General features: G+C 38.7%; 3 protein-coding genes across 4 annotated transcripts; all 3 read right to left on the bottom strand.

Annotated features, from left to right (window-relative positions):
• Positions 1–8,340: 8,340 nt before the first annotated feature.
• Positions 8,341–9,961, bottom strand: LOC114314604 (protein trichome birefringence-like 34). Its single transcript, XM_082917803.1, has 5 exons — positions 9,606–9,961; positions 9,326–9,497; positions 8,990–9,189; positions 8,729–8,887; positions 8,341–8,638 (listed from the first exon to the last, which is right to left on the bottom strand). Exons 1-5 carry the CDS (start codon positions 9,959–9,961, stop codon positions 8,341–8,343), a joined length of 1,185 nt encoding a protein of 394 aa, XP_082773929.1.
• A 1,329-nt stretch (positions 9,962–11,290) lies between these two features.
• Positions 11,291–13,432, bottom strand: LOC114314626 (protein trichome birefringence-like 34). The gene is made up of 5 exons (XM_082919012.1): positions 12,868–13,432; positions 12,566–12,737; positions 12,289–12,488; positions 12,048–12,197; positions 11,291–11,861 (listed from the first exon to the last, which is right to left on the bottom strand). The coding sequence occupies exons 1-5, from the start codon at positions 13,209–13,211 to the stop codon at positions 11,513–11,515; spliced, it is 1,215 nt and encodes a 404-aa protein (XP_082775138.1). The 5' UTR covers positions 13,212–13,432; the 3' UTR covers positions 11,291–11,512.
• Positions 13,433–14,913: 1,481 nt separating this feature from the next.
• LOC114314625 (protein trichome birefringence-like 34) lies at positions 14,914–17,354 on the bottom strand. 2 transcript variants are annotated; one of them, XM_028261095.2, is made up of 5 exons: positions 16,875–17,354; positions 16,563–16,737; positions 16,290–16,486; positions 16,014–16,172; positions 14,914–15,433 (listed from the first exon to the last, which is right to left on the bottom strand). In XM_028261095.2, the coding sequence occupies exons 1-5, from the start codon at positions 17,237–17,239 to the stop codon at positions 15,058–15,060; spliced, it is 1,272 nt and encodes a 423-aa protein (XP_028116896.2). In that variant the 5' UTR covers positions 17,240–17,354; the 3' UTR covers positions 14,914–15,057. The 2 variants fall into 2 exon arrangements, with proteins under 2 accessions (XP_028116896.2, XP_028116897.2); XM_028261096.2 differs by lacking the exon at positions 16,014–16,172 and having other exon boundaries at positions 16,875–17,321.
• Between the last annotated feature and the right edge of the window lie 302 nt (positions 17,355–17,656).

The raw sequence follows: 17,656 nt of genomic DNA on the forward strand, positions 1-17,656 counted from the left end.
TTTCTGAAAATCCTGAAAATGCTTTTAAATGTGCATTTTTGCATCCTCATCCCATTCTAGGCATTTTTAGGCCTAGTTTAAGACATTTAGATGAGGATATCGTTGTAGAACACACCAAGGCAAATTAGGGATTAAGTTATGATATTTCCCAACTGTGTAGCTTAGTGTGTGTTCAACCTGTGAACTGTGTAGGGTTGGCAACTGGGGAGACACGCTCTAGCATACTGTAGCCCAGAACTCTGTGAGTAACAATTGTGTAAAGATATGTTCAACTGATATCTTTTGAATACTGAACTGAACTGTTTACTGAACTGGTATTACTGAATGAATGTATGTCCTTTATTTCTGAACTGTACTGTGGCATCCTTAGTACCTACTGTTTACTGTTACTGTTACTGTTACAGAGATCTCTGTTGGTTCCCTCGTGGAACCACTACTGTTTACTGACTGATGGCCATCATTACTGTTCGGTCTTCTAGACCTACTGTTTACTGTTATGCTAATGGATGTACCACATATGACTGTTTACTGTACTGAACAACTGAAATACTGATTGAATTGAACTGTTTTCATTACCGTAAGGACATTCATTCTAAACCTCTTTACGCATTATGTTATTCACTGGGCTTTAGCTCACGGCTCATATATATATGTAGGTGTACAGGCACCAGACCGCGGCTAGGAGCGTCAGGGTTACTCCAGTTTTGTCAAGCCAGCCTTTGTGCCTCACTGCGAGGTTCCGAGCCTATCTGTTAAGGCTTAGGGGTGTTTTACAATTCCCCCTTCTGCACTGTCTTACTGTTCTGTAATAACTGAATGGTTTGTATAGACTGACTGCTTACCGTACTGTTATCAGGGGATTAGGTCCCCGTACTGTGTGACTGTAAATTTTGTATAGACTGTACTGTTGTATGTGAATGCATGAAAAATCTTTTGGCATACAGACTGTCACAGCTCAATGGACACTATTTACTTACTGTATTGGCTTCCGCCAGGCCCTGTACTCTGTTTTACTGTATTACTGTTCAGCAGGCCTTCGGTAATCTCGGATTACTGGCCGGTTACGGTGCTAAACCCATAGGGCCGGGTTTGGGTCGTGACAGAGTGGTATCAGAGCGATACTTACCACGAGTTATACCGCACACACGTGTCCAAATGAGCTATAGGGTGTCCTAGAAAAGTGATTAGGGCATCTCATGAGCATGAAAAGTGTGTGGTTATGTTATAACTGAATATCTGCTAATGTGGTAAACTGTTAAACAAATGATTGCTTATGTTTAAAACTGTTCTAACTGCTTATAGTGAAATGGATAATGCAACCAATGCAAATGAACCTGAATCCTCATCTACTGAGGCAAGAATGGAAAGAATGGAAAGAATGATAGAACTGATAACTGCTAGACTTGAACAACAACAGAACCAACAGCCCCCACCTCCTCCTCCTCCGGTACAGCCGGAACCTAATGCGAATGTGGATGATGGGGATATTATTGCTCTCACCCATAAATTCAGCAAGATGAAACCGCCATCCTTTCAGGGAGGCCTCGAACCGTTAAAGGCTGAAGCTTGGGTGCTTGAAACAGAAAAATTATTTGAAGTGTTTCCGTGCTCGGAAGCGAATAAGGTATTGCTAGCTACCTTCACCCTACAAGAAGAAGCTAGAAGGTGGTGGATGTTGATCCGCGATACAAGCACTGTTTTGACTTGGGCTCAGTTCAAGGAGTCCTTCTTTGAAAAGTACTTCCCTCAGTGTGTCAAGGATAGAAAAGTGACTGAATTTGAACAGCTGAAGCAGGGCACAATGTCCGTTGCAGAGTATGAAACCAAATTTACTGAACTTGCCCGTTATGCACCGCACATGGTGGATACTGAATATAAGAAGGCCAGAAAATTTGAAGGTGGCCTTAATGTGGCAATATTTGACCGGATAAATGTTTTGAAACTACCGACTTTTGTGGGTGTTCTCGACCGGGCATTGATGGCCGAGTCGAACATTGCAGCAGTGAAACAATCTGAAACACCAACAACTGAATGGCATGGAAAAAGGCAGGGTTTCAAATTCAAGAAAGGCAAGCACAACCCAGCCAATAAGAAACAGAACACGGGATCAATGACTAGTCCCAACCAAGGGAGTGGGTTCATTCCACCCTGCTCTGTATGTGGTAACAAGCATAAAGGGATTTGTCACAAATTATCAGGAGCCTGTTACAGGTGTGGCAAGGTGGGCCACATGGTTAAAGATTGTCCTTCTGCTCCTCAGGGCACTAGCAAAGCTGCAGCCAGCGGCGCAGCATCAAACGCTCCACCAAAACCGAACCCTAAAGCTACCGGGAAAGAGCCTGTGAGGCAAGGCCGAGTGTTCGCACTAGTACCGGGAGATGTGCAGAATACCGAGACCGTTGTGTCAGGTATTCTCTCTATCTGTACTCAAAATGCATATGTACTGATTGATTCGGGGTCTACACATTCTTATGTATCGCATGCTTTCTCACGGAAATGGAATAAACCCTTAGAACCCATGAACTATCTGCTAGCCGTATCATCACCCGTAGGACGATCTATGACCTGTGCATATATGTATCCCGCATGTGAAATTATTGTTGGGGATATGCATCTGTTTATTGATTTACTGCCATTGAACATTGATCATTTTGATGTTATATTGGGGATGGACTGGTTAACGAAATATCATGCCACCATAGACTGTGTAACGAAACAAGTAGTTTTCCGTCCACCTGGTTTACCTGAATTCGTGTTTAATGGGGTTGGAGTAGTACCTCCCCCGTATCTGATTTCATCTGTGAAAGCTGGTAAACTGATTAGAAAGGGATGTAAAGGATATCTGTGTTCTGTACTGACTGTGTCTACTGATGATAGTGTTAAAACTGATGTGAATTGCATTCCTATAGTCAGAGAATTTCCAGATGTTTTTCCAGATAATCTTCCAGGAGATTTGACTGACAGGGAGATTGAATTTACCGTTGATGTGATTCCCGGAACACAACCAGTTTCTAAAGCTCCTTAACGAATGGCTCCCACTGAACTGAAAGAAATGAAAGTGCAATTGCAAGAACTGTTAGACAAAAAGTTCATCAGACCTAGCACTTCGCCATGGGGTGCTCCTGTTTTGTTTGTCAAGAAGAAAGATGGCTCATTGAGACTGTGCATTGACTACCGTGAACTGAATAAGGTAACTGTAAAGAATAAATACCCATTACCGCGTATTGATGATTTATTTGATCAGTTACAGGGTGCACAAGTGTTTTCCAAAATCGATCTCAGATCGGGGTATCATCAACTGAAGGTTAAACCAGAAGACATTGATAAAACTGCTTTTAGAACAAGGTATGGCCATTATGAATTTTAGTTATGCCATTCGGAGTCACGAATGCCCCTGCTGCTTTTATGGACCTCATGAACAGAATTTTTAAACCATACCTTGATGATTTTATTGTAGTATTTATCGATGACATATTGATTTACTCCAAAAGTATAGAACAACATGAACATCATCTGAGACTTGCCCTGCAGACCCTAAGAGAACAGAAACTGTATGCTAAACTGTCTAAATGTGAATTTTGGCTTGACCATGTTATGTTTTTGGGGCATGTTGTTAGCAAAAATGGAATTTCTGTTGATCCGCAGAAAATTGAAGCTGTAGTGAACTGGCCTAGACCAACAAATGTGACTGAAGTCCGAAGCTTTTTGGGTTTGGCTGGATATTACAGAAGATTTGTCAAAGATTTCTCCAAAATTGCCCTACCACTGACACAGTTAACACAAAAGGGGACATCATTTGACTGGACCGACCAAAGGGAATCAGCATTCCAAGAGTTGAAAACTCGACTTGTGACCGCACCGGTTTTAACTTTACCATCAGGTACGGATGGTTATACTGTATATAGTGATGCTTCTCATAAGGGTTTGGGATGTGTTTTAATGCAGAATGGGAAAGTAATTGCCTATGCTTCCCGACAACTGAGACCGCATGAAAAGAACTACCCGACCCATGATCTGGAACTTGCTGCAGTAGTATTTGCACTGAAAATATGGCGTCACTATCTGTACGGGGTGACAAGTGAAGTATACACCGACCACAAGAGTTTAAAGTATTTCTTCACACAGAAAGAACTAAACATGAGACAGCGGAGATGGCTGGAACTGATTAAAGACTATGACCTACAGATATTGTACCATCCGGGAAAAGCCAATACCGTTGCCGATGCATTGAGCCGGAAATCGATTGGAAACTTAGCCTGTTTGCTTACAGAACAGAAAGAGTTGCTTTGTGACCTTGAAAAATCTGAAATCGAAATTGTTTTACGAGAACAAGGTGGAATCTTAGCTGCTATTTCTGCTCAACCGGCGCTGATTGAGGAGATTAAAGAGAAACAGCAACTGGATGACTTCTTGAAAAAGATCATCGAAGAAAGAGAATCTAAACCGAGACCGGGATTCAAATTTGAGAATAATGTACTGAAATTTTAAGAAAGACTGTGTGTACCAAATGATACTGAACTGAAAAGAAGAGTTCTGCAAGAAGGCCACAATTCGAAATTGTCTATCCATCCGGGGAATACGAAAATGTACCAAGATCTGAAACAGAATTTCTGGTGGCCGGGAATGAAGAAAGAAATTGCTGATTTTGTATCCAAATGTCTTCATTGCCAACAGGTCAAAGCTGAACATCAACGACTTGCCGGACTATTGCAACCCCTACCCATACCAGAGTGGAAATGGGAGCATATCACGATGGATTTTATCGTTGGATTGCCTCACTCCAGAAAAGGTATGGATTCAATTTGGGTTATTGTTGATAGATTAACCAAATCTGCTCACTTCTTACCTGTCAAGACAATCTATAATGCGGACAAATTGGCTGTTATCTATATTGATGAGATTGTAAGACTGCATGGAGTGCCTGTGTCTATTGTTTCTGACAGGGATTCGAAGTTTACATCGAGGTTTTGGCAAAGCCTACAAATTGCACTGGGTACTGAACTGAGACTGAGTAGTGCCTATCATCCTCAGACAGATGGCCAATCAGAAAGGACCATCCAAACTCTGGAGGATTTACTGAGAATGTGTGTCCTTGATTTTCAGGGAAACTGGGAAAGTCATTTACCATTGGCTGAATTCGCCTACAACAACAGCTACCATTCGAGTATTGGTATGGCGCCCTTCGAGGCATTGTATGGCAGAAAATGTAGATCTCCGATTTGCTGGGCAGAAGTTGGAGATGGGCCTTTGCTTGGGCCCGAGATTGTGTATGAAACAACTGAAAAAGTGAAACTGATACAGCAGAGACTGAAAACTGCACAGAGTAGACAGAAAAGTTATGCAGATGTCAGAAGACAGGACAGAGAGTATGAAGTGGGTGATCACGTTTTTGTGAAAGTGACACCAATGAAAGGCCAGACTCGTTTTGGAGTCAAAGGCAAGTTAGCGCCGAGATATTTCGGACCGTATGAGATTATTGAGAAAATCAATCCGGTGGCGTATCAAGTTGCGCTTCCTCCTGAAATGGAACACATGCATAATGTTTTCCACATTTCTATGTTAAGAGATTATCTCCAAGATCCCTTCCATGTAATAGAGCCTACCCACGTAGTGTTGAGTGATGACTACACTTACGAGGAACGGCCTATACAGATTGTAAACAGACGGATCAAGAAACTGAGGAACAAAGAGATCCCACTAGTGAAAGTTGACTGGCAGAACCACGGTGGCACGTATGCCACGTAGGAAAGGGAAGAGGACATGGCTAAAAGATATCCCGAACTGTTTCCACTGAATCCTGTTTTCTTCCAGAATGAAGGTAACTCGAGTTTAGAGGACTAAACTCTTTTTAAGGAGGGGAGACTGTAACAAGCCTCATACTGTTTACCGATTAATGACTGATTAACCGCTAATTACTGTTAACCGAGACTGATTTTGACTGATAATTGAACTGCCTAAGGTACTGAACTGACTGACTGAAAACTGGAATCGAATTGACTGAGTATGTGTATGTTAAATTGTATTCTATCTGTTTGACTGTTTGATTATCTGTTCCTGTTTGTATGTTTAAATTGCAAATTGAAGGCCTTATCGGCGGCCGAATCCAAAATTGATTAGTGTGTCTTGATCAACATAATTTATGTGATTTTATGGTGAAGTTATCTGAAAACTGATTAGGTATGATTAAATTAGATTAATGGTACCAAATTTCATGAATTGGACTTATTACCAAATTGCCACCTGAGTGGCCCACTACTTGAGCCTTTTTGACCTCCTAATACACTCAACAAAACATTTCTTCTTCCACTTCCTGCACACAACCGACCTTAGAGAGAGAGAGGAGCTAGAAGAGTTGAGTTCAACTTGTTTCATTGTGAATTGGCTAGAATTGTTTGAAGAATTGAAGGTTGATTGCATATTTGAGCTCCCTTCTCGAACTACAAGACTAAAGGTAGCTCCATTGTCTTCTTATTCATGTTTTGAGTTGATTCTTGCATGGTTCATGTCATATTGATGGAGTGTAGAGCCAAAACATGGTTTAGATGCTGAATCGTGGCTTAATTGTTGCATGCATGTACATATATTGAAGTTTAGAGGTTGTAGTCCATGTTTCCTCACATGCATGTCCATGTTTTGAGAGTAGTTCATGAAGTCATCTTGTTATAAAAAGAATTGGCTCATTAGAGCAGCAAATTGGAGCTTCTAAGTGTTTCAAATTCATGCATGTTTGCATGTTCATATTGTTTTTGGAAAATGGCTTGAAATTGGGTTTGAATTAAACACCCTTGGGCTTTGATTTCTCAAATTGAGTTTTGAATCGTGTTATTCCATGTGTTTATAAGAGTTTTCCAGAAAATGGGCCCAAGAGGATTGGTTTTGATGCTTTTGAGCTTGGTTTTGAACCTGGAGCTCGAATCTGGGATTTCCAGATTTCAGTCGCCCGCTCGAGCGGGGGAAATGCCGCTCGAGCGGGAAAATCGAGCTTCCAGCATCTTGCACTGTTTTACAGTCCGCTCGAGCGGAGGATTGGGCGCTCGAGCGGAGTCATGTCTCAAGCTCGAGCGGGCGTCGAGCGGGGATTTCACCCATCCAGTACTTTTACAGTACGCTCGAGCGTGTACCTTTGTTTGCCTGTACGCTCGAGCGGGGGAAACCTGCGCTCGAGCAGGACTCTGTTTTTCTGAAAATCCTGAAAATGCTTTTAAATGTGCATTTTTGCATCCTCATCCCATTCTAGGCATTTTTAGGCCTAGTTTAAGACATTTAGATGAGGATATCGTTGTAGAACACACCAAGGCAAATTAGGGATTAAGTTATGATATTTCCCAACTGTGTAGCTTAGTGTGTGTTCAACCTGTGAACTGTGTAGGGTTGGCAACTGGGGAGACACGCTCTAGCATACTGTAGCCCAGAACTCTGTGAGTAACAATTGTGTAAAGATATGTTCAACTAATATCTTTTGAATACTGAACTGAACTGTTTACTGAACTGGTATTACTGAATGAATGTATGTCCTTTATTTCTGAACTGTACTGTGGCATCCTTAGTACCTACTGTTTACTGTTACTGTTACTGTTACTGTTACAGAGATCTCTGTCGGTTCCCTCGTGGAACCACTACTGTTTACTGACTGATGGCCATCATTACTGTTCGGTCTTCTAGACCTACTGTTTACTGTTATGCTAATGGATGTACCACATATGACTGTTTACTGTACTGAACAACTGAAATACTGATTGAATTGAACTGTTTTCATTACCGTAAGGACATTCATTCTAAACCTCTTTACGCATTATGTTATTCACTGGGCTTTAGCTCACGGCTCATATATATATGTAGGTGTACAGGCACCAGACCGCGGCTAGGAGCGTCAGGGTTACTCCAGTTTTGTCAAGCCAGCCTTTGTGCCTCACTGCGAGGTTCCGAGCCTATCTGTTAAGGCTTAGGGGTGTTTTACAATTCCCCCTTCTGCACTGTCTTACTGTTCTGTAATAACTGAATGGTTTGTATAGACTGACTGCTTACCGTACTGTTATCAGGGGATTAGGTCCCCGTACTGTGTGACTGTAAATTTTGTATAGACTGTACTGTTGTATGTGAATGCATGAAAAATCTTTTGGCATACAGACTGTCACAGCTCAATGGACACTATTTACTTACTGTATTGGCTTCCGCCAGGCCCTGTACTCTGTTTTACTGTATTACTGTTCAGCAGGCCTTCGGTAATCTCGGATTACTGGCCGGTTATGGTGCTAAACCCATAGGGCCGGGTTTGGGTCGTGACAAGCCTCTATCTTGATTCTGAATATAGAGTTTACATTACAGAATTCTCTTTCAATATTACTCTCTCAATTTGTCTTTCAAATCTGCACGGGTTTTGGGATTCGCTGATTCTTCTTTAGTTAAATGTCCCCATTGCCTCCGGTAAATGGTTGTGTGGGCATCTTTCCTGTACTCTGAAAGTTGTGTTATGTTAAGCATTTGAACTTTCAAACCTCTTCTTTTCAGTTTGTCGATTGCAGCTTCCACCTTTTGCATTATTCTCGGGTCTGATTCACTTCCATGATATCCCTCTTTCAAGATTGGCACAGTTTCATTGTAACAATTTTCACCCTTATTCTTGCCCCATTCTTCACCCCTACAATGTTCAATTCATTAACCAAATTTTATTTAAAAAAAAAAAATCATACCATGATCCTACTTTTAAATTAAACTCATTATACCATACCTTCCGTGAATAGCCGACATGCTAACAAAATAAATTTTCGTCTTGGAACGATTGACATTGATCTCTAACCAATTTGACCATGTCTTTAGAACCATCTCCAAAGTATGTACCATTTCGACTTCTTTGTAGGTTTTGTTTGGGCTTTCAAATGATCCCCATCTAAGCATATTCAAATAATTATTATCAATATGATTGTTTCAAACAAAAAACTTGACTTGTTTGATCAAAATGCTATTGGTTTGTTTACAAAAATGTACTTACAAAACCTTAAATTTTGGCCTTCTCCACCACACGTAAGAATCAAAGACAAGGATATCTGCATCGGTCCAGTGCCTAGCATGCTTTTCGATTGCCTGCACTCTTAAAATTTGCTCCGATGAAAAATGATGGTGCACTGGATGATCTGAGGTTGATTCCACTAGATATGGAGCCCAATAATGGTCAATTGATGCATTGTATTCCTTCAATATTGTATTAAACCAACAATTTAGGACACTTTTGAAATCAAACAGCAATTCCTTGATTTTTAGAAATTAATGATAGGTGAGAATTGATATTGTATTGAAGTTTAACATTTATTATTGTTTTTTGACTCACATTGATCTTAAAGGTGGTTAAGGACCCCTTTGGGGTCACGGATTTTAGAGTCGGAGCGATTGATGATTCCAACAAGCAGACCATTGAAGTCCATTGGTTTCTAGTTAATGAGTCCCCAACAAACACAAGCCTCTTATTCCTTAGTCTCTCCAGCATTGCTATGGCATTAAACCTTGTTACCATGTAAAATTTCACAGAACTCAAAACACAATCATAACATTGTCAGTGTGTGTGTGTGTGTGCGAGAGAGAGAGAGAGAGAGAGGGAAAGAGGGAGAGACCTTGGAAGGTCACATTCATGAGGCTGCCACCTCCAATGCTGGTACTTTAAGTCCATTCGGCCAGACCTCTCGCAAGCCACCCCATTGAACAAGGACATGAATGAGCAATGCTGCTCCTTGTATAAAGGGTAGTTCTTCTCATCATATATCCATTTTCCCGAAAACAAATCGCAGCGCGATAACAAGTACTTGTCAGTGTTTCTCTGAGTCTTTTGATCAAACAACCACCTTCTACTTTCTTTGGTCGTAGCAAAAATGCCAAGGACAAACACCACGGCGAGAAGAACAATTAGAGAACTAATGCTGCATCTGATATTCCATGTTTTGGGAACCACTACTTGGCTTGTGCTTGCCATTTAACATAGCTCTGCCTTGAAGTTTGATATTTTGTGTAGCATTCCATTAAACACAAATTATCAGATGACTAAAATACCCTTAAGCTAGATCCTATTCGTCAAAATTTTCATCGGACAATCTCAAGTAATTTTTATCTTTTTGGTGCTTAAAGCCCTTGTAATATTACTCAAAACCCTTGTGCATTTGAATCAATTTTTTTTTTTGTTTCCTCAGAAGAGAATGTTAGTATTACAAGTGTGTAACGCGTACGAAGAATTAATTGTTTGTAGGTTGCATATGCTGTTAATTAAATTACTAAAAAGACTTAATTGAACCTTAATGAGGCTTTTAAGACAGCTTACAACTTAAACTTTTAAGACGACTTAATTGAGAACTAATTTGGGGCTTAGTTCGAATTTGTAGACATGGTGAAAATTTCCCTCATGCTCCAAAATTTGTTCTACAAGTAAAACATTGTGCCGCATGATCTCTCACATCCCTTGCTTGTACTAAGTGCTCTGATATCGCTTGTTTTGCAAATATAATAAACAAAAATAATAAAGAAAACATGCAATAAATGCAGAAATAATGATCCGACTTTCAATTCATCACTCACAACTCTCATGAATCGATTCTCTCTTATTTTTCACCCTCAATACATATGTATAACCTTAGAGAGATCTAATTTATCTTGGATTTGAAGTAGCTGTTAATTCCTACTCACAATATTATTAAGTTCAGAAAATTTAATAGTTCTGCATTAGTAGATTAGAATGACATGGTGGTTGATTGGTAAAATGCAGTGGCAAATATCTTCACTTTGGTCCTTTTGTGATATCATTTTGTCACTAACTTTCTGTATGACTCATCACAAACATTCTTTGTGACAAGGTTGCAGTAATGAACTTGCAGCGATTGTTTGCTTGTTACCAATCACATCTAGATGAATTGTAGACTTCATGAATCATGATAATCTTTGTTTGTCAGCGAAGTCTTCTTTGTTTGAGTACTGTTTTTTTTTTTTTTTTTCCCATCAAAATTGGAATATAAAAGGGAAGGTCCTTTTATTTCTTGAAAGGGTTGTCGGATGACATATAGTTTTTTTTTTTTTAAATTCGCAGCCATCCAATACTTCACCTTATGTGAGAGAGGGGTGATATTCTCTTCAATCATCCAAACACGTGATGAGAAATCTTCTCACAAAACCCCTCAATCCAAACAAAGTGGAAAAGACCCATATTAAGTCTGTTTAATGAATGTGATTTACATTGATTCTGTGAGGAGATGACGGTGAATGGTTTACTTCAAAGCAGAGGTACATGATGCCATTTGGGCAAGGAGTCATAGTATAGCAAATCATTGCATATGCATCTCATTTTTTGGGATAAAGATAAATTCTAAACATTCAAAATACACTTCAGATCAGTTTTTTAATTGTCCCAAGAATTGAGACAAATCTAAATTCTCTTCTTGTTTGTCGTAGTTACAGTTTTTTCTCCATTTTACAAGTTGGAAAGCCAAAAGTCACAACATTTTAATCCTCATTTGTTTTTTTGTTTCGATTTTGACTATCAAAAATAAAACATGTAAGCATAGAGGAGTTCATTCCAAACATCAGGCACTCCAGGATTGCACCAATTTACACAATCAGCATAGCTACTGGGGTTTGCTAACTGCTGTCTAGTTACACGCCTCCATTGCTTCCTGTAAATGGACGTGTGCCCATCTTTCCGGTACTCTGAAAGTCGTGTTATGTTGAGCAACTGAACTTTCAAGCCTCTTCTGCTTAATTCATTGATTGCAGCCTCCACTTTTTGCATCATCTCGGGATCTGATTCACTTCCTTCATATCCCTCTTCCAAAATCGGCTCTTTTTCGTTGTAACAATTTTCACCACTACTTCTGCCCCACTTTTCACCCCTGCATTCACATTAATGAACAAACTCTTAGCCTAACATGTTACTGCCAAAATTATCTAAAAATTTCAATATGTTATGATTCTTATCAGGAGCTTGTGAACTTGGCAATATGCAAAACATAATTGTCATTTATTATTGTATGCTATCATTTTAGTTATTTTGTATTCAAATTTTGGTTGAACTATACCTTTCGTGAGTGGGCGAATTACCAACAAAATATAATTTGGTTCTGGTACGATTTACATGGATGTCCAAACCGTCTATCCATGTCTTTAAAGCCATCTCATACCCACGTGGCATGTCGACTTCTTTGTAGACTCCATCAAATGATCCCCACCTATCAATTCCGAGCAATTAAATTGCAGTATAGTTATTCTAAATGAAGAGTTTACTTTGTTAGATCAAAAGGGTTCCAAACATGTACTTACAAAGCCTTAAGTTTTGGTTTTCTCCACCAGATGTAGGAATTGAAGACAAGTATATCTGCATCGGTCCAATGCCTGGCGTGATTTTCAATCTCCTGGACTCTCACAATTTGTTTTGATGAAAAATGATGGTTCATTGGATGATCAGAGTTCGATTCCACTAGAAATGGTGACCAGTAATGCTCAATTGATGCATTGTATTCCTTCATTGCATTCAACCAACACTTATAGTTTGTTTTGACAAAAGAAAACATCGTTTGTGAAGGAAATTCGGACTCACCGTGACCTTGAAGATTGCTAAGGAGCCACTAGAGTTCACAGATTTGAGGGCCGGAGGAATGAATGACTCGAGCAAACAGACCATTGAAGCCCATTGATTTCTAGTTATCGAATCCCCAACGAACACAAGCCTCATTCCCCTTAGCCTCTCCAGCATCGCTATGGCATTAAACCTTGTTAACATGTAAAATTTCACAATACTCAAAAGACATAGCCAAACATAAACCTTATTAGTACCATGTGCCAAGTGTGTGTTTGTTTGCGCGGACAAGAGAGAGAGAGAGAGAGAGAGAGAGAGGGGACCTTGGAAGGTCACAATCATGAGGCTGCCACCTCCAATGTTGGTAGTTCAAATCTTTTCGCCCGTCCTTCTCACAAGCTACGCCATCAAACTGGTACAAGCAATGTTGCTCTCTGTAGAGAGGGTAGGACTTGTTGTCATAAACCCATTTGCCCGAAAACAAGTTGCACTGTGACAGTGATCTACCACGGTTTCTATTCTCCCTCCGATCATCTAACAACTTTTTGCTTTCTCCAATCATGTAAACGATGCCAAGGACCAAAACTGCTATAAAGACACAGATCATAGAGTGAATGCTGCATTTGATTCCTCTTGTTTTGGCAACTTTTTGCTGTGTTCTTGCCATTTAAGACACTTTGGTTTGATTTGTTGTTTTGATATGTAGATGATGGGTAATTCTATTTCTACACACCAAAACATCTCATTCCACATCTTCTCTCAATAAACATACCAACTAAATTTGAATTTTGTGAATTTACTCAATGCACAACTTTTTTTGCCAAAAATATCCTTCTCTTTAGCATTGAAACCCTAAACCAACACCCATTTGTAACTGTCATTCAATCCCTGCTATTCAATCCCTGCTAGCAGAGAACAAGAAGAAATAGTAATTAGCATTTAAGATTAAGAGTGAACTGAGAGAGAGAGAGAGAGAAGGAGCTTTACACAACTAAAAGAAAACCCAGTTACAAAACAGAGAAATTGTCTAGAAAAACATGGGTAATTCTATTTCCACACACCAAAACATCTCATTCTACATCCTCTCTCAATACACCTACCAATTAATTTTGAATTTTGTGAATTTACTCAATGCACAACATTTTTTTGCCAAAAATATCCCTCTATTTAACATTGAAACCCTAAACCAACACCCATTTATAACTGTTATTCAATCCCTGCCAGCAAAGAACAACAAGAAGTAGTAATTAGCATTTAAAATTACTTGTATTTTAATTGTCATTCAATTCCTGCCAGCAAAGAACAACAAGAAGTAGTAATTAGCATTTAAACTTACTTGTATTTGACTTGTAAAAAGTTCTTGCCATTTGAGACACTTCGGTTTGATTTGTTCTGTGAATTGACAAAGATACCCTTTTTAGTTTGAAAGGAACTGATTTAAGATACGCATTACCCATATGAACTATTTACAAGTCAAATACAAGTAATTTTCATTAGTTTTTGGGACTCTGATCCAAGTTTTGTTGCTGTAAAGGTAACCCTTGGATTTTGTTTATTTCTCCATTTTTGTTTTCCTCTTCAAGTGGAACTAGCGTTAATAGTATGTGTAACAATTAATTAATTGTTGGCAAGTGAAAACCGTGTTTATACTACTAGAAATAATGAACTAATTGAACCTTAATGTGGCATCTATGTATTTTTTTTTTTTTTGTAATTAATTTTTCCACAACAAGATTTGCATATATATTTCACTCCATCTATTCCTTAAAAAAGAATTAGGCCTACCTTCTCTTCAAATTAAAGGAGGAATTATATGTACGTTTTACTAAGTGGACTTATTATTTAATAGATCTTATGATAATTAATGACACTTTTCATCATATACTATTAAAAAACGTCATTAATTATTAATTTTTAGCGACAGTTTGGAAATTTTGTCACAAAAAATGTCACTAGTTATAAGTTTTAGCGATAATTTAAAAAAATCGTCAGAAAAATGCGTTACTAATTTTCAACTTTCAGCAACAATTTGAAAAATTCGTCACAAAAAAATGTCACTAATTTAAGTTTTAGTGACAATTTATAAAGATCGTGATAGAAAAAGTTACTAATTGTCAATTTTTAGTGACATGTAAAAAATCGTTACAAAAAATTATTTTTAGCGATGATTGTACTAAAATTTATTTTCAATACGATTTGATGAAAATTAAGTTAAGTTATTAGAACCTATTGATAGCTTACCCTAAATTAAATGGGCTTCCTCATCCTCTCTCTCACTAAAATTTGATTATTTCTTACTGATCTCCAATTACATATTTAAGGTAATTAATTGCATATTTAGAATCTTTAAGTTCAATTCAAGTTGAAAGTTCAAAAACCATCCAATATGTGCATTAGTCATGGCGAAATCTTTTTGGTTGTAAAACCATTTTTAGCTACATCTTTTCCCTTAGGAAATTTTTTGCGTGGCTTTCAAACTCATTACTATGCAACTTTTGCAAGCTTGACAAGTCCTAAAGTTCAACTGTTGCTTTGAGCCTATCATAACCGAAAATGTATGCGTAGAGAAGCTCATTCCAAACATCGGGCACTCCAGGAAGGCACCAATGTATGCAATCTGCATAACTGCTAGGGTTTGATTGTTGCTCTTCAGTTAGAGGCTCCCATTGCTTCCTATAGATTGATGGGTGACCTTCTTTGCGGTACTCTGATAATTGTGTTATGTTGATCATTTGAACATTCAAACCTCTCATTTTTAACCCATCAATCGCATCCTCTACTATATGCATCATGTCGGGATCTGATCCACTTCCCCAATATCCTTCTTTTAAAATTGGATCCGTTTCATTGTAACAATTTTGATCTACACTCGTGCCCCATTCTTCACCCCTGCAATGTTATCACCATGATGACAAGCCAACAATTCTAGTCAATAACAAACCTAGGTTACTTAACCCTTAATGCCTTTTAGGTTGATAAATATGGATTTTGGAATGGATGTAAACTTAGAGTTTGTAATATCTCAATATATACTAGCTTGTGCTAGGCATGCTATGGGCAAATCAATACCTTTGGGGTTGGCATCAGTTGGGTTGGATTGGGCTGAGTTTGAGTTAAGCTAGGCTAGAAAAGACAAGAAAATCTTGTGCCCAAGTCAAGCCTGGCTCGAGATTAGGCCTAAGTCACCCCAGCCCAACCCTAAATTGATATTACAATCCTAAGCCTATCTAACAAATCCGTGTATTATATAAATAAATAAATAAAGGGGCAAAAATCACGAACACGCACTAATATTTGCAAAAATATACAAACACCCTTGCATTTCCAATATAAGTAGTTGCCCACCCCTAGGCCTTATGTTTCTTGTGTTCACAAAATTTTGAGTTTCATAGGTTTGTAATGTGCATCAAACGGTATGTGGATTGACCACAGAACCTAAACTATGAGTGCAATTTGATCGGTACCATACCTTTCATGAGTTGGTGACATACTAACAAAAAACAACTGGGTTTTGTTATGGTTGACATGAAATTCCAACCAATCTGACCATGTCTTTATAGCCATCTCGTAACTACGTAACATCTCTATTTCTTTGTAAATTCCATCTGGACTCTCAAATGATCCCCACCTAATGATCAAGTCATGTAAAAATTTGAAACTTTTAAATAAAATTTCGATAGGATTGATCTAAAAAACAAGTTTTTGTTTAACCATGAGGTTGCCAGTTAGGTAAACATTTACTTACAAGACCTTCATTTTGGGTCTTCTCCACCAAAGGTAGGAATTAAAGACAAGTATGTTTGCATCAGTCCAATACTTAGCATGCTTTTCAATGGCTTGAGCTCGAACGATACGATCTGGTAATCGATGCTTCACTGGATCATCAGAGTTAGAGTCCACTAGCAATGGAGCCCAATAGAACTCAACTGTGGCATTGTATTCCTTCATTGCATTAACCAAAAACTAGAGTTAGAAGGAATTAATTAAAAATTAAATCATGTAATTATGAGAGCCTTACAATAGCCCTGAAGGTGATCAAAGAGCCATTGGTGTGCATAGATTTGAGCTCCTTATTAGGAATTGATGTCTCCAGTAGGCAGACCATTGAGACCCATTGGCCTCTATTCAAAGAGTCACCAACAAACACAAGCCTCTTATTCCTCAGCCTCTCTAGCAGTGCTGTGGCATTGAACCTTTACTCAAAAACATAGCCAAACACAAAGCCTACTATTAACCAAAAAAATAGTCTAAGAACACAGAAATCGATCACAGGAAAACTGCACTATCAAATGCATAAGAGAGAGAGAGACAGAGAGAGAGAGAGAGAGACCTTGGGAGGTCGCAGTGGTGAGGCTGCCACCTCCAATTCTGATAGCTCAAGTCCTTTCTTCCAAACTTGTGGCAAGCCAATTGGTCAGACATGAAAGTGCAATCCTGCTCTTTGTAAAGTGGGTATGAATTGTTATCAAAAACCCATTTTCCTGAAAAAAATTCGCAGCGTGACGAAGATGATTCATTTTTACCACTTTCTTGTTTTGTTACTTCATGATCATCTTCTTCTTCTAGTAACTGCTCACCTTCTCCAGTCAAATAAATCGCTCCGATGACTAAGACAGCCACCAGGAGAGCCACCAGGGACTGAAAGCTGAACCTAATGGCCCAAGTGTTGGAAACAACTTGGAGTTTCTTAGCCATTAAACCAAAGTCTTTTGGCCTCTATGTTGGGGTATCCATGTTTGTGTGTATCCTCTTTTAAGTTTTTCCAGTAGTAGGTGGTTTAAAATATTGAAGAGTTGTTTAGTGAAAGCAATAGATGGAGAAATTTTTGGTGTTTGTTTTTTTTGTTCGTTTGGTAAATCAATTGCAGAAAAGACTAAGGGTGGGGTCTCCTACTTAACCACTTGACGTGTATTTGCACCAACGTGGCAAATTAGGTTTCTAAGCTACATAATGGGTTGCTTTGTACAGTTACCAATACCGAAAGAGAGAGTCCAAAGTCCAAATGTCATCTATCTATACTATTATAAAGTGAACACAAACTCTTATGATGTCTTGAAGTTTTACTCTCCTCATGCCATGTGGCAGTATTTTTTATTTTTAAAAAAAAAGTTA

This window comes from Camellia sinensis, chromosome 3, assembly GCF_055761805.1.
Source record: "Camellia sinensis isolate YWXY chromosome 3, ASM5576180v1, whole genome shotgun sequence".
Lineage (NCBI taxonomy): Eukaryota > Viridiplantae > Streptophyta > Magnoliopsida > Ericales > Theaceae > Camellia > Camellia sinensis.